Source organism: Syngnathus floridae, chromosome 19 (genome assembly GCF_059516105.1).
Source record: "Syngnathus floridae isolate MCC-2025c chromosome 19, RoL_Sflo_1.0, whole genome shotgun sequence".
Taxonomy (NCBI): Eukaryota; Metazoa; Chordata; class Actinopteri; order Syngnathiformes; family Syngnathidae; genus Syngnathus; species Syngnathus floridae.
Window position 1 is genome coordinate 1,379,283 of NC_142431.1, and position 24,905 is coordinate 1,404,187.

Sequence of the window (24,905 nt, forward strand, 5' to 3'; positions counted from 1 at the left end):
ACTTCACACTCACTTACCAACAACAATCTAAGCTTGCTTCTGTTAAAAAAGTAACCAGTACCTTATACATTTTTTTTGGGGATTGATTGACAACTTTTATTCCAAACATTCAAATACACACAATACCGAGCTTCCCGTTTGCTATCAGACAAAATCCCTGCATAAAACCAAATAAAATTGAGGAAGCCAAATAAACACAGAGAAAAAAAACACAGAGAAAAAAAAGATATTCGGAAAGTAGTAAGAAGAAGCATAGCTTTTTAGCTCTCACCAATTTATCTAAACATAATTTATATGCATATATAGGTACATATATGTAACACACATACATAGTTGAATAACGAGTAGTCATTCATAAGTAAATGTTTGAATGACGAGTAGTCCAAGTGAACTTTAGACTGGAAACGATTCGACATGGAACGAAATCACTTGATTACCTGCTAGCCGATTGGACGTTGTCATTGGCTAAGTCTCTGACGTCATTTCATTTTATCATGATCTGACAAGAGGCCTCCTCTGTCCAGTCATCCTCGCCATGGCCATCTTCACTCCAGTCCTGGTGCTAGTGCTGTGCTTGGTGTTGGGCTACGTGGCGGTGAGGAGCCAGCGGACCAAAACCGCCGGCGACCCTCGTGGGGGACAAAGCGGACCGTGGGTGGACGAGGACCTGCACGATGACAGTGAGGCCAAGAAAAAAGATGGTAAGAGCCTCATGTGGTTTGAAATATGTAAGTTAGTACGTGAATGGCTCATTTTCGTAGAATTGGATCCAAGCTTTGCCTCATTCTCAATTTCTTTTTAAAGATAGTGTATTGCAATCATCGATTCACTTTTTACTGATTGACCTTTTACGTTACAGTTCACTATCTTTCTTTAACTATCTCACGCTTGATCACATTTTGACACTTTGCCCGCTGGATGTGTTCCAGAGGAAGGCGAGTGGCAGGACAAGCATGAAGACGTCCCACATGTGCCTTACTTGTCCGAGCGCCACCCCGAGGAGGAGATGCTAAGCAGAGCTCGACGCTTCTACACGCTAATGAACCAGCGCAGGACGATGCGCTTCATCAGCCCCGAGCCCGTGCCGCGGGAAGTCATCGATAACGTAATACGCACCGCAGGTAAAAAAAAACAAAAAAGGAACTGATGGCAATGAATGAGTTAGCGCCTATCCTCGCTGTAATGCAGTCATTTGGACACAAGATGGTGCCAAAGTGATATTTGTATATTAGACACAATAAATAAATAGACCAAGAATGGGGCAAATGGTCCAAGCTCTAGTGACAACGGTATTGTTTTTAACTGACCTGGGCAGGAACCGCACCTAGCGGCGCGCACACCGAACCCTGGACCTTCGTGGTGGTCTCCGACCCAGACGTCAAGCACCGCATACGGCTGATCGTGGAGGAAGAAGAGGAGACTAACTATCGGCAGCGCATGGGAGACAAGTGGGTCAAAGACTTGGCCAACTTTCGGTGAGCATGCAGCGTCGGCAACGCTAATCGGTCCCACGCGAGGCGTCTCACGGGACGATCGCTGCGCGTACGCCGCAGGACAAACTGGATTAAGGAGTACTTGGACGTGGCGCCGTACCTCATCCTCATCTTCAAGCAGACGTACGGAATCCTTCCAGACAACAAGAGGAGGGTGCATTACTACAATGAGATCAGCGTGTCCATCGCCTGCGGCATCCTGCTGGCTGCACTGCAGGTGAAATCAGACAAAAAAGAATGAACTTTCAGGAATTCGCTTTTTTCCAATTTACGAGTTGGGAAAAGTTTCATGTGAGATGACTCTCTTACATCACTTCTGTTGCCAGAACGTGGGTCTGGTCACCGTGACGTCGACGCCGCTCAACTGCGGCCCGAAGCTCAGGCTGCTGCTTAAGCGACCCGTCAACGAGAAGCTGCTCATGCTGCTACCCGTCGGCTACCCCGCCAAGGACGCCACCGTGCCTGACCTCAAACGCAAACCACTGCACGACATCCTGGTGCAGATATAAGGGCCGAAATTCCAAAATGGAATTAAATATGCAAATATCAGTTTTGTCTTGGATGTTTTTTATTCATGCTCACATTTAAATGTATGGACCTCGGTTAAGCAAAAGCAACACATTTTGCAACACACTGAAGGAAATGCCATTAATCCAGTTTCAGCCCTCACTAATATCAATCTTTAATATTACACTTTCATTCAAGAGCTGCTGTGTAGGCCACATTATCTCGTGTTTAATTTTTTAATTACTGTTCAAAAGAAATGTTTTCACGCTGACGTATGTGCATTATGACCTATTGGGGGCAGTAAAGACAATGTAACAAAATGCGGGGCGGGGACGCAGCGAAGAAGAAGAAGAAGAATCCGATTGCGCATGCGTACACCACGTATGCCTCTTACTCATCTGGTTGGATGCTAGCTGGCTAACCGGCTACCTAACGCCACTCAGCCTCAGCGGGCTTCCAGCGGCACAAGCAGCAGAAGCAGCGGCCCCACGGACGTCCCGCGGCGGCGAACGACGCTCGGACGGCGCCGCGACTGACGAAATGGCCGGCCAGCAGTTCCAGTACGACGACAGCGGCAACACCTTTTTCTACTTTCTCACGTCGTTCGTGGGACTCATCGTGATCCCGGCCACCTATTACCTCTGGCCCCGGGATCAGAATGCTGGTAAGGCCCCGATGTCGGGCTCCGTTGCTAGCTTGAGCTAAGGGATGGCTCCCGCGAGCGTCCCGAACCCGTTGGCGTTTATTCGTTTTGCCGAAGCTTCAGCTCCATCCCCCAGGACGCTCTTTGTCCGCACAAGTTGAGTCGTTTTACCCAAACTGCTAGCAGTACGACTTCTTTCCATACTGACATGACATGTTACAAGTGCGCACTAGTTGACATCTAGTGAACTGATTGATGTTGACTAGTATAATTTTATTACTGTCTTTCCATGAGTCCGAGCATTCATAATGATTCATGATACAATTACACGTTACGAATAACTCAAAACCGTGCCCTAGTTGACAACTGCGTGATACTAGTATTGTTAGTATTGTTGTACAGTTGTACTGCACTATTATTACGTGATGCTAGTACTACCGTTGACGTATATTTCGTAGTTAGCATGACGCGAATCACGTACTGCAAGACGCAGAGGTCATGTAGTGCCCGTGCATTGCAGTACACGACAGTAATGCCTCAATAGTAACGTGGCCTTGCCTTCGGCGGGGATTTTAATCCTCCTAGTTAAATTGTCACTGCAGCATTAGAAAAAAAAGTCACGGTTTAACTAGTGAAAAGGAAAAGTATAGTGACGCAATTGTAGATTCTAATTGAAATTGATTTATAAATGCTTGGAAGACATCCTTGCTTGGCAACTTTTTGCCATTTGCATGGATCATAACAAATGAGGCCTTTCAGCAATGACTATCTGAACCACAACACGTGTAGACTGACTGGATAACTATCAATCTGTAACGCTTATGTATTCTTGAACTTTTGCGAAAAATGATTAATATCAATACTGTACTGATGGGTTGAGAGGAGTTGCACCATATCACTGTTTGGCTGTTTTATACTGCCCCCTGGTGGTGAATCAGCAGCACAATTGAAGATGATAGTGTGAAAATAGCTAATTTTGTGACACTGATACAAATCCACTCATTCCCGACTCCTTAATGATGCCTTAGTGACTTTTTTTCAGCGGACTATCTCGGTCCACTCGTCGTGATTAGGGAGTAAAGACATTTGGTACATTTGTGTAACAGCTGGCTGATAAGAGCTTATCTGGACGTGTTTGTCAACAAGGTCGGCAATAACTCCAGCGGCTTATGTAACGTTCTCAGCGAGTTTGCCTTGAATTCTTGCCATGTCATCACAGGCAGCAGCTGATACATTGTCAATATCGGATTGTGTAACATTGATGCCAGTCAGGCGTGGTGGCTGCTCCCTCGATGAAATGATGCTGATGTGTGTTTTTTTTGTAGAACAATTGCGCCTCAAGAGCCTGCGGAGGGTGCACGGCAGGTGCCTGTGGTACCGACTTCGACTCCTCAAGTCTCAGCAGAGCGTCGTCCCCACACTCAAGTGAGCGCAAGCATCGGTCGCTTTTGTGTTGTTTCATGTCTCAGCGTCACGCCTCCGTTTTTTGAACCCTCGCCACGCCGCTTTACAAAAGGACGCCGCTCTAAATTTAGTTACTCGTGTCACTATTTTGGGAGTGGCGAGCGCCGCGCTGACAAGGAAATGCAAACGTTCGATTGATTCGCCAGGCATATTCCGTCTCATGGTTTCTTGTGACCTTTCCCCCTGTTAATTTTGTGACCCTTTTCTTTCGTAAAATAACGGCTTGGTTGTTGTGGCGGCGTTGCTTTTTTTCCTCCGACGACTTTTAACTGGCCAGAGGTGGAGGGAGGGTTGTCATGGCAACAGATGCTGATGCAGAGCAGACCTTGCGGGCTTTGCTATTGTCATGGAAACTAGTTGAAGTTGCACGCGCGGATACCAAACATCCGAACGTGGAAGATGACACCGTCGGCCGCGTTATCGAAACGAGAGCCGCCACGGAAGCTCTTGCGTGTGTGTTTTCAGGAAAGCCGCCTTGTTGTTTGGCTGGGCCGTGTTCCTGTTGCTGGCATACAAGGTGTCTAAGCTGGACAGGGAGTACCAGGAGTACAACCCTTACGAAGTCCTCAGCTTGGACCCGGTAAATTCGCACGCAGGAGATTTGAAAAGACTTTTCCCTCTGAAACTGAGCCCGATTGTCTTTTCGTTTGCCGTCACGCAGGGCTCGTCTCTGTCGGAGATCAAGAAGCAGTACCGCGTGCTGTCGCTGAAATTCCATCCGGACCGAGGCGGCGACGAGGCCACGTTCATGAGGATCGCCAAAGCTTACGCCGCGTACGGCCCCGCTCGCCTTCGCCTCGGCAAACGCGCGTTCCGCCATTGAGTGTCCTTTTGTCTGCTCGCAGTCTCACCAATGAACAGTCCCGAAAGAACTGGGAAATGTACGGCAACCCGGATGGGCCCGGCGGTGAGTTTGTGAATGGAAGGAAGGGAAGAGAAGGTTGGCCTCGTTTCTCAAACCTGTTTGTTTTTGCAGCAACCAGTTTCGGCATCGCCCTGCCTGCCTGGATTGTGGACCAGAAGAATTCAATGCTGGTGTTTATCTTATTTCGCCATATCCAAACATTACTCAGCAGTGTAGGGTGACGCCCCCCCCCCATTTATCACGGTTCTGGACTTACCCCGTGATAGGTGAAATTCACCTGTATAGCGGGACGTGACAATATTTCTTATGTACTTTTACTTGTCTCGCATCCTTCAAACCCATTTAAATTAGTTAAAATGCACGCTTGTTAAATCACACTTTATATTAGACTTAATAAAAACATATAGTCATAACATAAGGATTTAATTGGTTATGAACTATTAACTCAGTGCGGTGATTTCTGGTGTGCACAATTTGACCACCAGGTGGCAGTATAAACGCTCAGCTGAGCTCTAATCCTTTGCGATATCTTTTAGGTGTTGCTGGTGTACGGTCTGGCCTTCATGGTCATCCTCCCTGTTGTGGTGGTAAGTAGTCTTCTTGTATTATTGGGCGCAATGTTTTGTGTGTTTTGTTTTTTTTATTTCAGTGCGCTTTGTGTATCTTAGGGCACGTGGTGGTACCGCTCCATCCGATACAGCGGAGACCAGATCCTCATCAACACCACTCAGCTCTTCATGCATTTCATGTACAAGACGCCCAACATGAACATGAAGCGTACGTGTCGGCTCGATTCATCACATTGTTAACTTAGGACAAAATCATGTTTTTTTTAATTTTTTGTTCTTCTCCTAATTGTGTTTGCAGGGTTAGTCATGGTGCTAACAGCAGCGTTTGAGTTTGACCCTCGCAGCAATAAAGAAGCCACCATCCGACCCACCGACAACATTGAAGTGCCACAGGTTACAATCTTGCTTCCACTCTCATGCTAATATTCCTTTCGGTGTGACACAAAAATTCCTACGTGTCAAAATGGAAACAAATCGCACACCTTGCAGTTGATTCGTGAGCTGGGGAACATCAACGTGAAGAAGAAGGAGCCTCCCTTCTGCTACCCGTACAGTCTGAAAGCCCGAGTGTTGGTCCTCTCGCACCTGGCACGCATGGACGTGTCCGAGGAGCTGGACGAAGGTCAGACCGCACGTGAACAAGATGGCGTCGGAAACCGTCACGTAACCCGCCGTGTTCCGCTTCAGATCAGAGATTCGTGGTGAAGAAGAGTCCGGCTCTCCTCCAGGAGATGATCAACGTGGGCTGCCAGCTCACCATGATGGCCAACAGCAGAGGAGGTCAGGCTGTTCATCACACGTTGCTGTCCTCATGTGACTCTTACGACTTGCATTTGGTGCAGGTTTCCACGCCCCTCGCCTGGTCACCATCGAGAACTGCATGAAGCTGACCCAGATGATCGTGCAGGGCCTGCAGGAGTCCAAGTCGCCCCTGCTGCAGCTGCCCCACTTTGAGGAAGAGCACCTCCGCTACTGCATCTCCAAAAAGTACAAGGTCCGCAGTCTGCAGGACCTGGTGAGTCTCAAAGACTCGGACCGACGCAGCATGCTGCGCTTCATGGGCGAGGAGAAGTACGACGAGGTCATGGCCGTGCTGGGCAGCTTCCCTCACATCACCATGGACACCAAGCTACAAGGTCAGCATGGAAACGTACACGCCTGTCTGTGAGACCTGCAGCTGTTGTCCCGCACTGACGGTCCATGTCTGTACAGTCCTCGACGACGAAGACAGCAACAACATCACGGCGGGCTCCATCGTCACGGTAACGGTCACCTTGAGCAGAAAACGAATGGTGGTAAGTGTCAGCTTTTTTTTTTTTTTGACACAAGGCACAAAAAATGACCTGACCCATCTGACAAGCATTTCTACAGGTGAACACTAGAGGGCAGTGTTGCCCTATTTCTTTTCAAAAGTGAAGCAACGCTGCCTGTACTTGTTGTGCAGGAGGTGTTTGAAAAGGAGCAGGAGCCTTCACCGTGTCCAGGAGAGGAGTCCGCCCCCACGGAGGAAGTGGTAAGGACTAACTGGCAATGAAAAGCACTCAATCCACATCCACACGAGGAAGACAATTCGGCACACTATGGTGGGATAAGCTTCTCATAGAAGAAATGCAGAAGCCGCTTTGCTTAAAACTTCCATATGGACCTTAAGATGAACATCCAAAGAAATGGAATCCATGTTTCCGAGTGGCGTCACATTTTTTTCTTGCTCAACAGGGAGACGCGAGTAAAGTGAAAGCAAAGCAAGTGTGGCAGAACAAGAACAAAGGTACCAAGAAGACAGCCAAATCCAAGAAGAAAAAGCTAACCAAGAAAAAGACCACGCCGGCGCCCGTCAAAAGCAAGCAGGCCAACGGCAGCTTAGTCGCGGGAAACGTAAGTTGCCCATGGCGCGGACCCTCGCTCTTCACGACCAAACGTGGTGTCGTACTTGCGCGCCTGGCAGGAGACGCCCTCGGCGGCCAAGGAGGAGGACGAGGAGGGCTCGGACAAAGGAAGCGAGTCGGACGAGGCCGAGACCAACAAAGACTCTCCCAGCGAGAGAGACGAAGACAGCGACAAGCAGAGCGACACCGAAGTGGACGAGATGGCCGGAGACGACGAGGAGGTCGGTAAAGCGGGACACGCCGACACGGACGATAAATAAAAAAAACTGGGATCGCTTTAGAATCTTCTCAAACTTTGACTCGCCAGGAGTGGGAGGCGCTGCAGCAGAGCATCCAGCGGCGAGAGCGCGCCCTGCTGGAGACCAAGTCCAAGGTGACGCACGCGGCCTACAGCCTCTACTATCCCGAGGAGAAGCAGGAGTGGTGGTGGCTCTACATCGCCGACCGGCGCGACCAGACCCTCGTGTCCATGCCCTACCACGTCTGCACGCTCAAGGATACCGAGGAGGTGGGTCCAGAGAATTTCCACACGTTAAGGAAACGCTTGTCATCGGAAGTACGTGTGCCATGTTTGACGGCGACTGTTCGCGTTCGTCCAGGTGGAGCTGAAGTTCCCGGCGCCTTCCAAAACGGGCAACTATCAATATTCGGTCATCCTGCGATCGGATTCCTACTTGGGACTGGATCAAATCAAACCGCTTAAGGTGGGTGCTCGAAACTAGCCGAATGAAACGCAGCAATGTCCGTGTGAGAGTCTTGTCATGTGACACGCTGTGACACCTTTGCGCAGCTGGAGGTGCACGAGGCCAAGGCCATGTTGGACAACCACCCCCAGTGGGACATCCCCGACACGGAGGAAGAGGATGAGGAGCAAGAGGACAGCGACGGCATCGAGGAGAGCGAAGACGACGACGACAACGACTGAACACGCACGCGCGTGCGCACACGCTGCCAGCACCGCCCCCACCCCCCCCTCCCCGCCCCTCAACACTCACAGACCGACGCAGAGACTCAGCCGGGACATTTTTGTACACTCAGTCCATGTCCTCGCCCACCACGCCAGCTGGCCTCTTTTCTACGTGTATGTGTGTGCGCGCTCGCGTGTTTGTGTTTCTAACCTGGTAAGAATGTGTACAGGTGCGAGCGAGTGGGGACCGGAGCGGCCATCTTGCGAGGGGCCACGTGCGCGCGCGCCATCAAAACAAATTGTGTTCCATTGGCCGCAAGTTGTCACAATCACTCGACAACTCGTTCCCACCCAATCGACTTTCTAATAGGACTTGAATTGCTACTGCTATTTTCTAATAGTGTCATCAGAAGTCCTCCTACGCACTAGTACACAACAGATCCAGTCCGTTTTGGTCGCCGCACATTCCGGCGTGTCATCATCGCCCTGAGAAGCCTTACGACTACAAGCAGTGTGGCAAAAAAATAAAAAAAGAACGTGGAAAAAAAGGTCACTTGGGTGCCATGCACCCGCCATTGTTCTCGGCTCGGCAGTATTTTTTTTTTTTTTTTTTGGGCTTTAGCGTTGTTGGACTCTAGTGCCCCCTGTCTGGGTGACTTCTTTTTATTCTCAATGATAATTTGTGTTGTAAAAATCCACTTGTATATCAAGGACACCAGTTATGCTCTGCTCTTTGTTTTGGTTCCGTTAAAATCTGTTGACAACAGGAATGAGCAGCTTACTATCCTTTTTTTCGCTGGGGGGGTCTCGAGCACATGCAGTCCACCAAAGAGGTCCTTTAAGCTGATAGTGTGGGCCATGGAATGTAGTGATGGTGATGTGATGCTGAGTGGATAAGTGTGCAGTGAGAGGTCTCCGCTGATTTGATGGCCGCAAGTCTTTTACACTCTTGGTCCTTATGATTCCGCACACCAGGAGGATATGGAAGGGATGTTCGAATAGCTTGCTGCAGCCCCTCATCTTCTACACTTTCTCTTCCCACCACAAATTTACTGTATCCAAACAAAGTACCATAAAGACGCCGACTCTTATCTGCCACTCTTGTTTACAAAAGGAACTCTCATTGTAAATGGATTTAAAAAAAAGTATATTATTTGTATTTAAAATCATTTCAAATAAAAACTTTTACATAAATTGATGCGTCTTAAGGCACTACGCAATAAATAAAATGTGTGGGGTCTAAAAGGATGGACAATTGACATTCAGTTGACATATTAAAAAAAGCTGAAGTATCGCGAGACTTGTACCAGACACCGAACTTCCGGTATTGTGTGTCTGACAGGTCTGCAGCGCCACATGCGAATATGGCTGACTTTTCGGAGAGGTCAGTGCAGGCGGCTGTCGTCGTTTCCTTCCTAGCGGGTTTTGCAGCGGGCTGGCAGGCCAACAGGATGCGGAGGAAATTTCTGGACTGGCGAAAGAAGAGGCTGCAAGACAAACTGAACGAGACGCAAAAGAAACTCGACCTAGCCTGACCCACGCTTTCGTCTACCTTGAAGGGACACTACATTAGGTACACATGCTCCATTCAAAATAAAAGAAAACAGAGCAAAACTGGTCAACTATGTTGCAGGTGGAGGACTGTGCGCTGCTCTCCAAGGTTGGGTGCCAGATCTTCCTTAGCCACCGTAGTTGGAAGAAGAAAGCCAGGAATGTCCACCTGTCAATCTACCATTCTTGACACTCTTGTCCAAATTGCAAACACGCACATGCATTGTCTTTGCACTTGTAAATATTAAGCATTTGTTACCAAGAAAAACGTGTGGTTACAATAAATATATACTGGGAAAAAAACTTTGATTTTTTTTTGTGTGTAATACAGTTATAGAATTATATCACTCTTACACAAAAGCCCAAAAAGCCGCTTTTGTCTTTTTGTCCCTCACGACTTGCCGTAGTCGCCTGTCACAGTTGTGCTCTTCAGTCAACATGGCGGACGATAGCATCCTCGAAGGTGAAGAAGAGAACATTTTGTATGATTTACTCGTTATTACCGAATGGCCTCCGGAGACTGACACTCAGGTTAGTCGGCTGCTATTTCCAACTTATGTCTCAGCCTTCCTTTTCCCACATTTGCGGCACCGTGACCTACGAAAAAGAGCCGCAACGTGAACGAGTGACGTGGTGTTCTAGCCAATGCGTAGCCACGTAGCGTAAACATTCTCCAACTTTGTTAACTAAACTTGTTTTCTTTTTAAAACCACTTCATAATAAGCTGTCAATTGATTTTTATTACTATGATGGATGATTATGACTTATGTAACGTAATGAGGCAGTCAGGTGGAGAAATTAATTTACCCCATTCATCAAGAACAACCATTAAAACCTATTTAAAACATAAATAAAATTTCCTTTAATTGACATGAAAACACAATAACGCCGCCTCTCAAATAAATCATAGTTTTCATTATCTTATTTTTGCAGTTGCGTGGCAACAAGGAACAAAACACCTCCCTTGTAGCAAAAGCAGTGACAGGTAAGTTTTGGTTTGTTAAAGTGTCAGAAATTCAGAATTTTCCTTATTGGCTTGCTTTGTATACCCTCCTGAGACCCAGAGAAATTTGTGTTCTAACAGTAATATCTATTTTATTCCAGGCCCATTCCGCCTTATCCTGCACTATTTGTGGTACAGGTAAAAAAAAAAAAAAAAAGTGCATAATGGAATGTGTTTTGTATTCTGTTGTGATTTTTTTTTTTTTTGCTGTTGGCTCTTTCAGCCCGTCCAGCTCGTCTCTGCCGCTCGGTCTCCTGCGGCTGGTCAACAAGCAGATTGGCTGGCAGCCAGCGCTCGCGAGGTACACACAAACCACCGACTAAACGTTTGCTCTTTGATTGTTTATTGATCCGGCGGTCGTCTTTGCTGCATTAAATGTCCTTTTCAACTCACTCGTGTCTTTTTGGCTTTGCCTTTGCAGTAACGGAAAACTCCTGGCCGTGGTCCAGGACCAGTGTGTGGAGATCAGGTCATTACCGAGCACTGACTCAAACACAAATGTGCTCTGTTTTGTGCTTGATCCACTGAATGTGTGTGTGTGTGTGTTCCCCGTTGCTTCTTTTCTCTTCAGATCTGTGCGAGATGAATTTGGCTCAGTTATTGGGAAATGCCAAGGTAAGCGCCTCTTAGCCAGCCCCAATAACACATTTTGCATGTTCAAAATCAAGTGAAAAAAAAAAAAAGCCGAAAATGAGGCTCGAAAGATTAAAACCAAGCCGCTCTTGGTCGCTTGAAGGTGGCTGCGGATCTTCACTCAGCCTAGCTCATAGGCGGAGCAACTCTAGGTGGCGGGGATTATTTCAATGATGCGTTATTTGGTCACAATCCAATCAATATTCCGAAGCACTCCAGAGAAGCGTGTCCGTGTAAACGAGTAATAAAAAAAAGTCATACATCTTCTGTTGTGTCGTTTTAATTCTGTTAGTTGCATTATGAAGTCCACAAAATAGCAGCGTCTATTTTCTTTTCTGGACCCTCTCCTCCTTGCTTTGGCGTCGGCGTTATTGTGCCTGCTCGCTCCCTCCCGCCTTACCTGCCCCCCCCCTCTTAAGCCCGCCATCGTCCCGCTTGCCTCCTTTCATAATTCATGGCTGTCGAGCTGTGATAAACGCGGCTTCTTTACATGGAAGGCGCGCGTAGCCGGCTGATTTCTTTCCCGACTTCCACCCACGCCGGCAGAGGAAGAGACGCAAACATTCTATTTTATGCCGTCTTACCCCCCCCTCCCTCCATCCTAAAAAAAAAAGCCATTTATGTGGAAATGGAGCCCCACTCGGTTGCAGATAGAGCGTGCAATACATAATGGAGAGGGGGGGGGGGGGGTAATGGGAAGAAAAGATTGAAAAAGGAGCCAGGAGAGAGAGCGTTTGGTTGCCTGGATGAAACATGACGTCGGACAAGCGCAATTCATGCTAGCTAATGACACCGGACGCTACGGCCGTGTGTCTTTTGTTGGATCTGACCGACTGGATTATTGGCCTATTTGGCCGACAGAACTTTTTGTGTTCGTCTCGGTGGCCGCCGTCACGTGGCGTTCCGCAGGGCGCAATTCTGGGGCCCCTGCTGTTTTCATCATTAGCTAGCCTCGGGGTCCAGCTTAAGAAAACAAGCTATTTCCTTCCACTGCTTTTTCCCCTGCTGAGGAAAAAATGTCAAGGACACTTTTTAAGGTTTTAGGGTGTCACTTATTGATTTTGGCTGTTGGCTCCACTTCTCTATCTGTCTAACACAGAGCGACCGAAAAAGCAAAACTGTTCTGCTGAATCAGCGTCTCGGCCAAACAGCCGACTAAAACTTTAGTAAAAGCGGGATGGATCCTTTCTTGTGTATTCTGTCTTTGCGAGACAATTATGAAGATGTAGCGCTCCCATAGCTCCTTAAGCGCGTCGTGCTGATATACGACATCATCGCCGGCCTCTTTCTCGGGGTTGGGATTTATTGCCGTGGCAGCGGCCAGGGATTATTTTCGCAGGCAAGGCACCTTGCTTATCTGTATTGATAATGAATCCTCGGCCGTTTTGTGCAGTGCCAAAGGACCCCAACCCTCAGTGGCGGCGGGTGGCGTGGAGCCACGACTGCGCCCTGCTGGCCTTCGCCGACAGCACGGGCACGGTGCGCCTTTTCGACCTGGTGGGCAGCGAGCTGTTTGTCATCCCGCCGGTAAGCGCGACTTGGCATTGTTGCCAACTTTTTCTTCGGTGCCATTTTTTATGTCTCGCACACTTGACGCGCCTTCAAGCCCTCCCTCGATATTTCTCTTATCCTTCCGTCATGCCTCATATCACTTCCATCCCTCGCATAATGACGATCTTATTTGCCGATAACGCGTGTCAATCAAAGCGGAATTTTCCACACGTCGCATCTCATTGACTGCCGTCTCGTCATGTTTTTTTTTTTTTTCTCCCCCTCGCCCAAAGGAGCCGAGCTTCCCCGGGGATTTTGGCTGTGCCGTAGCGGGCCTCATCTTCCTGGAGTACAAGGGCGGCGCTCAGTGGTCGGCCGAGCTGCTGGTCATCACGTACGGGGGCGGGCTCAAGAGCTACCTCGTCAGGTGGGCGCTCACCTCGAATCCGCAGCAACACATCCAAAGCCGGAGCACGGCTATTTCTCTGCGCTGGAATGACCTCCTTGGCTGTTAATTTGGAGCAGCCATTAAGAAATCGCTTAACAAGCCAGGCTGGCTCCCTCGCTCGGCCGTCTACCCGGAGTCGTTTCTCTTATTTTGTCTCTCCCGGAGCCGAGTTAAAAGAGGCCATTGTTATCTTTTCCAAGGGCTTCGTAAAGTGTCCGCCGTTATTGCGTTGACCTCGGCCGACAGCGCGGCTCCTCGCCGTCCATTTCAAACATCAATCACAAAAAAAAAGCAGCCGTGTTTATACGTGAAGGCCTCGCCTTGACATTCAGCGTGCTTTTCATCCAGCCTGAGTGGAAACGTTGGAGGTCACGGCTTGAATGGCGGCAAAATGTTTCTATTCTTCCAGGCTTTGGCCGCACGACGACGCGTGCGTGTGTAAGTCGGGAATTAAGCAGCGGGAGAAATGGCCCAAACATTGTGGGGCTTATTTGGAATGATTGCTTTCCATTTTGTTGGGAGCTTATTGCTCCCCCCCTCCCCTTCCTGTTCTTCTGACAGTTTGAATGGAACGTCAGGCTTGACACTAAGTCGCCGCAATGTCCTCAGGGGCCTCCTTTGTCCACATTTTTGGCATCCCGCTCGCTCGTTGACGTTATCTCACCTGCCGCGTGGTGTTCTTTTGGCAGCGTGGGCACCAAGCAGAACTTCCAAGAGAACCACACCTTCAGCTTCTCCGCCCACTACTCCCGCGGCATCACTTCGGCGATTTACCACCCGAGCTACCGGTAGGTGGGCGTCGCCGTCGTCCTGACAACTGCAAATATTTGATGACGGCGTTGTTCGTTTTTTTTACTTTTGCCGCCTCAAATCAATTCAACACGTCGCCATGAACGTCTCAAAAGTCAGCACACCCCTCTGTTGCAACACATTACAGATGTCTACATTTATTAATATTGATATTTATTTAACAATTTTTTCATCGCAACTCTTGAGATGACCTTTGACCTCGGAGACCCGAAAGGTACGCCACTCACGCAGATTGACTTTGGCGGCCTCGGCAGCTCCCAAGGGCCACTGTTTGCCAGCCAACAGGCCGGATGAAACTTTAATGAACCGGGGTGTGAAAAGTGGGTCAGCGCAAGCAATTGCATATTGATTCGTGCCGGGAAAAAAGAAAAAGAGTCCAGCCATTGTAAAGCCGTCGTCATCCATGGCAAAGAATAACGCAGCTCGTTTTGGACCATTCGAGGGTTGCTTAAAAAAAAAAAGCCTTTTTGTTTTAGCAACACGAAATTGGCTCGATCAAGAGTCGGCCAGCTGAGGTGATTGTAGATGCACAGACATCTCGCGTTGGGCCTCTTGAGATTGTCTGGCGTCTGATTGCAAAGCTGGTTTGGAGGTGCTGCCTGCTGTACATCCTACGGCCGCCAGGGGGCAGTGTTAAGCTAATCACTCCTCATCTTCTGTTGCTTATGCTGCACACGCATTCAACTCTCCTACCAAGGCAACGCGGTGGCTTCTAATCTCACCACTTTTTATGTCGAACTCATAACTGTTATCAAAAATAAACAGATGAAAAAAAACAACACGACAAACAAGCCACGGCGGCGCTCAAGGTGGCCGTGCTAAAATGTTTATTTTCTCGTACCTTTCCAGGCTGCTGCTGGTGGGCGGCTGCGAGTCGGGGGACGACGGATCGTCCAAGGCCGCCTCTTACGGATTGACGGCGTGGAGGGTGTTGTCCGGCTCGCCCCACTACAAGCAGGTCACCAGCTCGGAAGACGACGTCAACTCGGTGAGGAGAAATGCAAAAGTTGCAGTTGACCTTGATTAACCTGTGTTTTTTTTTTTCTTCAGAATCAGAAGCGAGGTTTCTTACGGATGCCCACGTTGAGACTTTTCAGCAGACAAGGAGAAGAAAAGGTAGCCTTTCTTTTTGTCTTCTTTTGGCTCGGGCTGGATGATGACGTGCACGCCTTTTCAGGACGGCGTCTTCCGCATGAGTCTGAACCCGGACGGGACGCTGCTGGCCGTCATTCACTTCTCGGGTCGCCTGACCCTCTGGGACGTCCCCTCGCTGAAGCAGAGGGCGGCGTGGGAGCAGGACCAACAGGTACCACTCAGCTTGTGTCTGGCAGAAGAGATGTTTTTGCAAGTGTGTGTGTATTTCCGCCCGTTGAGTGTAAACAGGGTGAGAGATTAATCTTTCTTCCCCTCCCTTCCTCGCTCCCTCCTTCCCTCGCCGGCAGCCAGGATTTGAGGAGATCAATCCGGAGTGGAAGACGTCACTGGAGAGGAGGAAGAAAATAAAAGGTAGCTTGGCCCGCGGGGCTCTCGGCAGCTTTTTTTTTTTTTATTCATTTCTTTTTTTTAAGCTGACACAGCGCAGCCGATACGATTTAATGATCTTTGATGCTTCTTATTCGCCGAATTACACGCTTTGCGTCCAGTGGATGTTTCCCCCAAATCCCACCGACGTCACTGAATTTTATGACGGCCATAATTCAGAAAGTTAAAGATAGCGCAAAGGAAAAAAAAAGCTGATCATTTGTAACACATAAAATGCTCAGCAAATCTTTGCCAGTTTTTCTCACAGATTGTTTGTTCTGTATAAATTAGATGAACAATAAAAAATGCAATTAACAAGGAAACGAGATTATAAAATAACTGGAGGTCATTTTCCACCTCCGCAATGAATTTCAAATAAAACCATGTGACTGTGTTCTCAGACAAGGAGCAGTACCGGCCGCTGGTGGACGTCAACTGGTGGAGCGACAAGGTGCTAATCCTGGCACGCTGCTCGGGCTCCGTCACCGTGTCGTCCGTCGGGAGCCTCCGCAACCTTCTGGGCAAATCCTGCGAGTGGTTCGAGCCGTCGCCCAGAGTCACCGCCGCTCACCACGGCGGATTCCTCAGCCTGGAGGTCTGAACGACACCCGTGATGTATTTTGTCTCCTCGGGATTCTGAACATTATGTTTTCCTCGCCAGTGCGAAGTGAAGCTAGCCCAGAAGCGCGGACGTCTGGAGAGCAACTTAAGCGGCGACGAGGAAGACGGCGACGACGGCGGCGGAGATTCCGATTCGGACGAGGAGTCCTCCGCTAAGGCGCGCTACTTCGGCTACATCAAGCAGGGCCTCTACTACGTGACGGAGATGGAGCGCTTCGCGCCACCCCGCAAGAGACCCCGTACGGTCCTCAAGAACTACCGGCTGGTCAGTCTCAGGTCCACCACGCCAGAGGAGCTCTACCAGAGAAAGGTAATGCTATTTCTAATGCTAATAGCGTCACAAATTGCGGCAAAGGCGCCGGTCTTCACTTTCACAAAGCCCTCCAAGTTTGAGCGCGGCCGGCTCATCAGTCATTTTGATGAGCTGGCATCCAGCGGCGCCTTCATCACTGTCATCATCATTGGCGGCCATTAGTCTTGCCCATCAAATTCCAACAGCCCACAGTTAAAAGTCATACATCATTATTACTATCGCTTTGGAGCACTCGCTGCCCAGACCGGCTGCAGATTGCTCCCTCCCCCCGCCCCTCCCCCACCCACTCGGCTCACGAGGTTGACTGTATGGCAGATTTTTATTTTATTTTTTTAATTACACAGTACACTCGCTGTTACTCGACAGTTTTCTTAGCTCGCTGAATATGGCCAATACAAATTGCATTTTTTTTTTTTTTTTGGGGACGTTTTGAAATGTCCACAGGTAAACAAAACATGACCTCATCTGTGTCTGACATATTTGGAACAGGAAAAGGATTTCCTCCGCAGTCGGACCTTCCCTCAGCATGTGCGTCCTTCTCTCTCTCTCTCCATCGCTCCCTGGCAAGGCTGCCGACATTTTCATTAGGCCGAGACGGCGAGAGTGAAATGTTTTTTGATGTCCTCCTACGACAGCTTTAAATGTGCGGGCTTCTCGCTGCCCTCGAGGATGTGCAGTCTGGCTAATGTGGCTGCTTTGTACTCCCACACATAGACTGAGATGGATACACTGTGTGTGTGTGTACACACACACACAATATGCGTGGGCTTGTTATTGTCGAATCACATCATTTTGAAGGCAGTGATAAGACATTAAAAGCAGCGTCTGCGTCGCCAACAAAGGGCGTCTATTTCAATCTCAACTTAAAGGCTGATGCTTATTACTGGTTCTTACCTGACCCCCCTCCCCCCCCACACACACACATTATGACAGTAAATAAAGCACTGTGCCTACCGTATGCTAATATAGTAAGTAGGATGTAGAAGTTGTAGTCCTTTGTTGAGGTATTCACATCGGCTGCGATGGAATTATGAATATTCCACTACACGTAATTTTTTGGAGCATTTTTTTGTCATAAAATATGCACCTTCGGAAAAGGGTTTATGTGAATGTTCCAATTACATGTGGTGTTCCACAAGGCTCGTTTCTCAGTCCCCTTTTGTTTATTTATTCAATGATTTTTCTTTACGTGAGCAGGTTCTTGATTTGGATTGTTTTCTGACAGATCGACAATGAAGAATACGGCGAGGCCCTGTCTCTGGCCCACGCGTATAATCTGGACTCGGACCTGGTCTACCAAAGGCAGTGGAGGAAGAGTACAGTCAGCATCGCCTCCATACAAGATTATCTCGTATGTGGGACACATCTTTTCACTCGTTTTTTTTTTTTTTCTTTTAACACCATCTCTTCTGTTGTCCCCAGAGCAAGATCCGCAAGCGCTCGTGGGTCCTGCACGAGTGCGTGGAGCGCGTTCCGGAGAACGTGGACGCGGCCAAGGAGCTGCTGCAGTACGGCTTGAAGGGCACCGACCTGGAGGCCCTCATCGCCATCGGCAACCGAGAGGACGGGGGAAGGTGCGCCGCCGCCGCCGCTTTCCTTTTCAGTCGAATTAAAGTCCGGAAGCTCACCCGCGCCGTCAACACCTGTCAGGTTCATCATGCCGGGCGACGTGGACCTGGACGACCTTCCCTACGAGGACCTGTCAGAGGAGGAGGAGGCGGAGATGCAGACGGAGAAGGAGAGGAGGAGGAAACGAGAGCTGCTTGACAAGGTCGACTTCAGCAGGTCAGCCAAAGCAGACTCGCCAACCTGCTCCATTTCCAAACGTGATGAGGCCTTTTCCCTCGTATTAGTTGTGAGGTGTGGGAGGGGGGAGGGGGTACATTAGCGAGGACGAGAGAACTTGGCCGCGGCGCCAGCCGAGATTAGCGGCTAATCAGCTTGCTGTAATTTATGCCTTTGTTGTTAAGCGCCCGGTGAAAGACTAATGAAAAAGCCTTCAGCGGCCACTAATCACCTCTTCCACGTGCGGATCCGTTCGCACCATCGAGCCCTCCCTACGCGCATTACGCACAATTAAAATGCTCCAAAGGTAAAAAAATAAATAAAACAACAACACGCCCAAATAAATGGCGCTCATTAAAAATCCATTTGCTTGCAAATGTAGTTTTTTTTTTTTTTTTTTTTTTCCTGCAGCCGGATGCTCGCCATTGTCGCCGCTTATTGGCCACTTAACCCTCCGCGCAAAGGCGCCCCCACTTTTCACGCTCGCCATTCTGTCCCTGAAAACTAAATTTGATTGGATTGAAAGGAATCACTTTGGTCTCTAATGAATTGCCTTCTTCATCAACTCTCCTGCGTGTGTCCCCGACTAACGTGTCGCCCCGAGGCGGAGGCCAGAGATGGATAATAATTCTCTTAATTTCTTTTTAACTACACCGCCGTTACGTAAATGGCTCGGTATTGATCACGAACTCCGTGTGCGGAAATAAAGACCATCTTGAAGTATTTGCTTTTCTCGTCCTCAGAGTACCGCCGGGCGTGCTTTGAAAATATGCCGCGTTGCGATTGGACGAAAGCAAACACGGAATTTGCGGCACCCCTCAGAGCAAAACAAACGACCCGATGGCCTCGCTTTGTTTTTTGTTTTTTTTCTCTCGCTTTCGTCGTTGCTGTTTAACTTCCCCGAGGAAGTTTGTCGCATTCGCTCATTCCCAATAATGGCAGTACTAAAAAGTACATCAATAAGAACCATAAAGCCTGAAACTTCTTGCTTCACTCTTTAATATTTCAACCGCTGCGCACTCAAGCAAACATTTTTTCGACAAAACGTTTTTTTTTGATAAACTCCCAGTCTGGCGGCGTTTGAATGTACAGCGCAGGGTTCCATTACGCAACATAAATGATAAATCAGAGTGTCACCAAAAAATGCTCCATTTTGCTCTCGCACGCATCGCGGCGCCCACGATTTCCGCCTCTCACCACTTGCCGCCTCTCGACAAGCGACGGCTGTAATTAGCGGCGGTAGCGGCGCTAAGCCGGCGCGCTTTGATGCGGCGGCGAGCACGATGAGCCGCTGTTAATCTCGAGCAGCGTGTGTAGAAGAAGGCCGATAAGCGGCGATAGTGCGCCCTCGTAATGAGGGATTAAAACGGCAAGGGAGGGGTCACGCCTCATGCGGTCGCACCATGGCCGCTTCTCCGCAAATATGTTTTTCGACGTGCAACCCTGGCGTCGGCTTTTATTCCCGGCCGCCAGATTGGAAGTCGCACGCAGCAGCCAATAAAGCACGTTCTTTGCGGCCGGTCGGCTAATTTACGGCCGGGATTCAATTACCTGGAAAATGGATTTCGCCCGGGGGCACGGTGCAATACGTCACCTGGCGGGGTGTTTAAGAAAAAAATAAAATAAAATTCTGGCCAGCGTTACCATTCATTTTGTGGAATTATTTTCAACTAGCAATGTTAACAGATTGCTAATTTCTTTTTTGCAGGCTGACGCTGGAGCAGAAGGAGTTGTGTCGGAGCCGACTGAAGCTACTGTCGTATTTGGACAGGCTGGCGACGTACGAGGTAACGCGGGAACACCTTTTGCAATCCGAAGTTTTGTTATCATTTCTATTTTGTTCATATATCTTGTCGCCAGTAAATAAGATTCACACCATGCGCTAGACCCGAAGGCGGCGTTGCGGAATGGCAAAAGGGCAGAACCGATCTTGATTGGTTTGACCTTTTGCCGCATAAAAGGTCACGGCCGGGCTTTTTGTCGTCTTTTTTGTCCGCACAAACGCGTCGTCGTTATTTACCGATGACTCGGCGCGGCGCCGGAACCCTCCTTGGAATATCTCGTCCTCGCTCTTACGAAAGCTTCTCAAGCGCGACGCTAAACCCCGCCCAAAGCAAGAAGCGGATTTTCTTTTCTGTCTCTCATTGATATTCTCTCTGAGGCGCTCTAATCTCATTTCTCAAATATTGAAAAGTTGTACGTTGCCCCTCCTCGGCTCTCCGCCGACAAATGGGCTTTTATCGCAAGGCCACCAAAAGTATATCAAGCGGGAGAGTTGAGATTCAAGATGAGTAATGTGAACGGCGGGCGCCACCTTTTTCCACGCTCCATAAATCGCACACGGCGGCGGCGGCGCACTTTTTCTCAAGCCGCCAGCGGGGCGACGATGAGATTTTGGCCCGCTCCGATAGAGCCCGGCCAGACGGACGGACGTTGTCATGGCAACCGCAGCTGCGCCGTCGCATCCACTCTCCCCGGCCGTCGATGAATATGATATTACGCGGCTTTTATCATCCCGACTCGTCACGGCGTGCTCTGAGCACGGCCCATTCAAAGGCTGCTCGCCATTTTACCTCCCCCCCTCTATTTCAAATTAAAAAAAAAAAGTTTTCAGTTGAAAGTTTCACCAAAAACGCCAGTTTCTGACCAAACAGCAGAGAAAATGAGATCTTTTTTTTGTACTTTCAGTATATTTGTAAACACGCTGGTCTTATTGTCCTCCCCACAGGAGATACTAGGAGGTCCCCACGAAGCCGAGCGGAAATATGACGCCGAGTTCTTCAAGAAGTTCCGTCGTCAGAATATGGTTTTGTCGGCACGAAATTACGCCAGGGTAAAATAAAACCCCGAGTTCCTTTGGAGGTCAGCGCCTTTCTCATCCGACTTGTGGTTGGGCTGCAGGAGAGCAACGTGCAAGCTCTGGACATCCTCTTCACGTACCACGGGGAAGACCTGCTCCCACATCGACTGGCGATTCTGTCCAACTTCCCCGAGACCACGTCTCCGCACGAGTACACCGTCTTGCTGCCTGAGGTCTGGTGAGTATTGGGACTCATTTGGCACACCTTTTTGTGAGGAGGCGGGGCCTTTTTTTTGCGGCTCTGCAGTGAGCATCCATCACGGCCGGCCGGGATCGCCGCGGGCCGCTTCCCCGTCGTCCCCCGGCTTACGAGCCAGCTGGGCCGCACTGCAGTACGCCAGCGAGCAGGAGGGGGAGGGGGGAGGAGGAGGAGGAGAAGAAGCAGCCCCATTGTGATTACCGATCAAGTTCCAGTGGCAGAAAAGCTCTACTTGAATTTTTTTGTTTTTTTTCCTCCGACGCGCTCGAGGCTGTCTCGGCATATCTTTGCGCTCGCGTGAATATTTGCCCTCCTTTTTTCATTCAAACGAGCGTTTCCTTTTCAGAGACGACCTTCCAGCCAAATACCTTTTTCTTTAATTTTTCGCTTTCATAAATGAACTTGTTGAAAGATAAGCGTTTGTTTTTTAAGAGGGATCACTTGCCACTCGGATGAGTGCTTTTCTGAGTGCGGCTGATTTAAACACAGCACAGAGAAGATTTCTCGGCTTTTACTCGAGCGTAAATGAAAATATCTCGTAAATGGGACGCATCTTACAGTGAGAAAAAGATTTTTTTTCTTGACTTGCTGTGTCAGCCTTTTCTTTTTGCGCTCAGTGTGGACGAGCGAGGCGAGCTGGCGCTGATCGCGTGGGACGAGCAACGACACCGACAAACCGACTGGTGCGAGGCCGACCAATGCAGGTAAGTTCCTCTAAATATTTTTTAAAATGATTTGTCATCGTTTTTCAAATTATTTCAATGAAATTAACATTCCAGGTCCATGTTGGAGCAGAAGCCGTTTGACGATAACGACATCCTGTACGAGGACGCTCCGGATCTGCTGCGCTTCCGCTCGCCGGCGCCCTCCGTGCGTCTCCTGACCGACTGGTACTGCAGCCGAGCGCGAGATATCGAATCCTGCTCCCGACAGGTACTTAGCTTCTTGCGAACAAACACGCTAAAGAAAATAGTCATCTATTCTTTATCCTCCGCGAAGAGCAACGAAGATTAGTGGCGCATCGAGGAAGCGAGAGCACACTAGATCCGACCACTTTGAATTTTACGAGTCTTTTTTTTTTTTTTACGCCGACGGAGGAGGAGGTGGAGGATGATTTGGGGCTTCGGTGCACATTTTTCAAGCAACTGTGGGGAATGGCGCCTTTCATCATCCTCGGGAGATGAAGCCGCTACTCGCTCACGCACGCGCGCCAGTGTAATTTGTTAATCTCCAGGAATCACAGCGGCAGCAGCGCTCGCCTTCTTTCATTCGCTCCTTCGTTCCTTGTTAATTAGATCTCGTCTCCCTTTGCTGCTTCCCGCGACACGTTTCTAGAGGAGGCCCTCAGGATCGTACCTCAGTCGCTTGACGCTTGGGCCTCATACAAAAAAAGTTTCTTTTCATTCTTCAGCAAGGAACCTTAGGGATCCAAGAAGCATTTTTTTTTAATGAATTTGTAGTTTTGTGAAAAGCTTAAATCTCATCAATGTGGTGTGGCAGGTGGACTGCGCGCTGTCGCTGGTGCGCCTGGGAACGGAGCGGGCCGTCCCCGGGCTGGAGCCGCTGCTCAATGACCTAGTAACGTTGGAGACGCTGGTCTACGAGACGCTGGACGAGAGCAACCTGGCGCTGCGAGACCTGCAGCAGCTCGCCCACATCGACCAGCTGCGCCTCCTCATGAAGAACGTAAGGCCCACTTTCCTCTTAGTCAGTCCGAGCACGGACGGAGGGCCGTTTGTTCCGCTGAGTTTGTTTTCCCTTTTCATTTGAGCCCGCTATTAAAAGCCGGCTGCGGCGGCGGCCGTGCCAGCTAGCGTAGCGACCGCGGTGTCCTTGGAGTGCCTTATACGAGAACGGCCGATGCGGACCTGCCAGGACCGACGGCAGTAAGAGCAGACGTGCGGGCCGCCGGGCAGTCGGCAAATGTCCTTTATTGCCGCGACAACAACCGTTTGACTGCCCCGGCGAGACTCGCTCGCTCGCTCGTATGCTCTTCAATTAAATTAGCTCCTTTTCCTGTATCTGATGTGCTTCTTTATCACACAGCAGCCCACTCAAGTATTTCAATCGCTTTATATCGCTGGAATCGGGCGGATAAATCACCCCTCCTTCTCAAAAAAAAAAATAGAATATTAGAAATGAATAGTTGTCTTTTTGGCCATCAGTCCAGCAGGGAGCACTACGTGAAAGACGCCTTCCAGTGGATGGTGCCCTTCCTGCACCGCTGCGAGCGACAGGAAGAGGGCGCCGCCGAGCGGCTGCTGCGGGACTTCCTCGTGGGACTGGCCTGCGGCGACCTGACCTTCCCGCTCATCATCTTCCAGCACTCCAAACCTGACGTGAGCGCCAACAAAAAACTATTTTCAGTAGAAATGATTCCGGCCATAGTTGCGCCACAGCGCCACTAAACAACGGTGGCCGTTTGTGGAATTGACAGAGAAGGTGACTTTTCAGTCAAAGCTCATTTCTTTTTATTTTCAGTGCCCGCAGAAGGTGATCGGCGACCCCGACCAGCTGATGGCGGTGGCGCTGGAGTGCATCTACCAAAGCGAGAGGGATGACCAGCTCAGCCTGTGCTACGACATCCTGGAGTGTCTGCCGCAGAGGGGCTTTGGGTAAGACTAAAAAAAAAAAGGAATTTGTAATAGTTGCACACCTTTTACTACTTTCAATGTCTTCCGTTCTGCACACGTGATGACACGTTTGCCGATGATGATGATTGCCAGTAAAATGTTCTTTTTCCCGGAACATCGATTATTCCATCGCCATTTCATAAAAAGTCTCTGACTCAGCGTCACACACAGACGAGCTTTTAAGTAGCTCTGATTTTCTCTTATTTTCTGAGCACTTAAACCGCACCGACCGGGCTCATTTTTTTTTTTCCTAATCTCGCATGAAATCGCTTCACGGGGAAGACGAAACGCCCGAGTACATCTTTAAGGACGGTCGGGGGAGTGAAGGTGAACGAGTCGTGTGCAAAAGGAGCAGATGGAAAAGTGGGCGGGGCCACACGCGCTTGGGCGAGTTGGTGGCGGGTCACCTCTCTAGCGGGTGACTAACCCAGAATGAGCGACACGGGGGGGGGTATTTTTAGCTTGGCCTCGTAGCGCTTTGAAAGGCGACTGACAAATCTTTTCCACGGCTTAAAAAAAAAAAAAAAATCTCTCAAAATGTTATTTTTCTAATTCTGCAGGCCAGAGACGGACATAACATCATCTCTGCACGATCAGGTGGACAAACTGGAGAAGCACCTCAGGTAACGTTAGTGCATTTTTTTTCTTTGTCCAAATTTGATTCTCTTTTTTCTTCATCTATTTGTGGTATGCCATAAGTAAT

The 24,905-nt window shown here is 49.2% G+C and overlaps 4 protein-coding genes across 4 annotated transcripts in view; all 4 read left to right on the forward strand.

The window, feature by feature from the left end:
• The first annotated feature begins 499 nt into the window (after nt 1–499).
• iyd (iodotyrosine deiodinase) lies at nt 500–2,042 on the forward strand. Its single transcript, XM_088362641.1, has 5 exons — nt 500–701; nt 930–1,121; nt 1,316–1,475; nt 1,554–1,710; nt 1,820–2,042. The coding sequence occupies exons 1-5, from the start codon at nt 536–538 to the stop codon at nt 2,000–2,002; spliced, it is 858 nt and encodes a 285-aa protein (XP_088218767.1). The 5' UTR covers nt 500–535; the 3' UTR covers nt 2,003–2,042.
• A 331-nt stretch (nt 2,043–2,373) lies between these two features.
• On the forward strand, nt 2,374–9,528 carry sec63 (SEC63 homolog, protein translocation regulator). The gene is made up of 19 exons (XM_088362632.1): nt 2,374–2,664; nt 3,969–4,068; nt 4,573–4,687; nt 4,769–4,881; nt 4,953–5,014; nt 5,084–5,142; nt 5,509–5,559; nt 5,641–5,749; nt 5,840–5,934; nt 6,031–6,163; nt 6,229–6,321; nt 6,384–6,677; nt 6,754–6,836; nt 6,986–7,054; nt 7,258–7,416; nt 7,487–7,648; nt 7,735–7,935; nt 8,027–8,131; nt 8,218–9,528. The coding sequence occupies exons 1-19, from the start codon at nt 2,541–2,543 to the stop codon at nt 8,350–8,352; spliced, it is 2,262 nt and encodes a 753-aa protein (XP_088218758.1). The 5' UTR covers nt 2,374–2,540; the 3' UTR covers nt 8,353–9,528.
• A 111-nt stretch (nt 9,529–9,639) lies between these two features.
• On the forward strand, nt 9,640–10,188 carry lnc.lemp (lncRNA encoded micropeptide). The gene is made up of 2 exons (XM_088362191.1): nt 9,640–9,907; nt 9,968–10,188. Exon 1 carries the CDS (start codon nt 9,699–9,701, stop codon nt 9,867–9,869), a length of 171 nt encoding a protein of 56 aa, XP_088218317.1. The 5' UTR covers nt 9,640–9,698; the 3' UTR covers nt 9,870–9,907; nt 9,968–10,188.
• Nucleotides 10,189–10,283: 95 nt separating this feature from the next.
• Nucleotides 10,284–24,905, forward strand: part of nbas (NBAS subunit of NRZ tethering complex) — a 30,940-nt gene continuing 16,318 nt past the window's right edge. Inside the window, exons 1-27 of the mRNA XM_088362190.1 lie at nt 10,284–10,416; nt 10,819–10,870; nt 10,990–11,026; nt 11,112–11,189; nt 11,310–11,357; nt 11,460–11,503; nt 12,915–13,048; nt 13,306–13,439; nt 14,150–14,248; nt 15,120–15,258; nt 15,321–15,386; nt 15,448–15,576; nt 15,713–15,776; nt 16,193–16,386; nt 16,453–16,722; nt 17,951–18,076; nt 18,148–18,299; nt 18,376–18,510; nt 20,219–20,297; nt 21,239–21,343; nt 21,412–21,548; nt 22,187–22,273; nt 22,349–22,502; nt 23,070–23,255; nt 23,735–23,908; nt 24,051–24,184; nt 24,763–24,825. Coding sequence (XP_088218316.1) covers nt 10,324–10,416; nt 10,819–10,870; nt 10,990–11,026; nt 11,112–11,189; nt 11,310–11,357; nt 11,460–11,503; nt 12,915–13,048; nt 13,306–13,439; nt 14,150–14,248; nt 15,120–15,258; nt 15,321–15,386; nt 15,448–15,576; nt 15,713–15,776; nt 16,193–16,386; nt 16,453–16,722; nt 17,951–18,076; nt 18,148–18,299; nt 18,376–18,510; nt 20,219–20,297; nt 21,239–21,343; nt 21,412–21,548; nt 22,187–22,273; nt 22,349–22,502; nt 23,070–23,255; nt 23,735–23,908; nt 24,051–24,184; nt 24,763–24,825 — 3,113 coding nt within the window. The 5' untranslated portion in view covers nt 10,284–10,323. The remainder of the gene's footprint in view (nt 10,417–10,818; nt 10,871–10,989; nt 11,027–11,111; nt 11,190–11,309; nt 11,358–11,459; nt 11,504–12,914; nt 13,049–13,305; nt 13,440–14,149; nt 14,249–15,119; nt 15,259–15,320; nt 15,387–15,447; nt 15,577–15,712; nt 15,777–16,192; nt 16,387–16,452; nt 16,723–17,950; nt 18,077–18,147; nt 18,300–18,375; nt 18,511–20,218; nt 20,298–21,238; nt 21,344–21,411; nt 21,549–22,186; nt 22,274–22,348; nt 22,503–23,069; nt 23,256–23,734; nt 23,909–24,050; nt 24,185–24,762; nt 24,826–24,905) is intronic.

Bases quoted from the DNA above. Each gene is read 5' to 3' on its own strand.
- iyd (XM_088362641.1), top strand. From the start codon at position 536: ATGGCCATCTTCACTCCAGTCCTGGTGCTAGTGCTGTGCTTGGTGTTG. The intron at 702-929 runs GTAAGAGCCTCA...GATGTGTTCCAG, and splicing joins TGAGGCCAAGAAAAAAGATG to AGGAAGGCGAGTGGCAGGAC. The intron at 1,711-1,819 runs GTGAAATCAGAC...TTCTGTTGCCAG, and splicing joins TCCTGCTGGCTGCACTGCAG to AACGTGGGTCTGGTCACCGT.
- sec63 (XM_088362632.1), top strand. From the start codon at position 2,541: ATGGCCGGCCAGCAGTTCCAGTACGACGACAGCGGCAACACCTTTTTC. The intron at 5,560-5,640 runs GTAAGTAGTCTT...TGTGTATCTTAG, and splicing joins TCATCCTCCCTGTTGTGGTG to GGCACGTGGTGGTACCGCTC. The intron at 6,322-6,383 runs GTCAGGCTGTTC...CATTTGGTGCAG, and splicing joins GATGGCCAACAGCAGAGGAG to GTTTCCACGCCCCTCGCCTG.
- lnc.lemp (XM_088362191.1), top strand. From the start codon at position 9,699: ATGGCTGACTTTTCGGAGAGGTCAGTGCAGGCGGCTGTCGTCGTTTCC.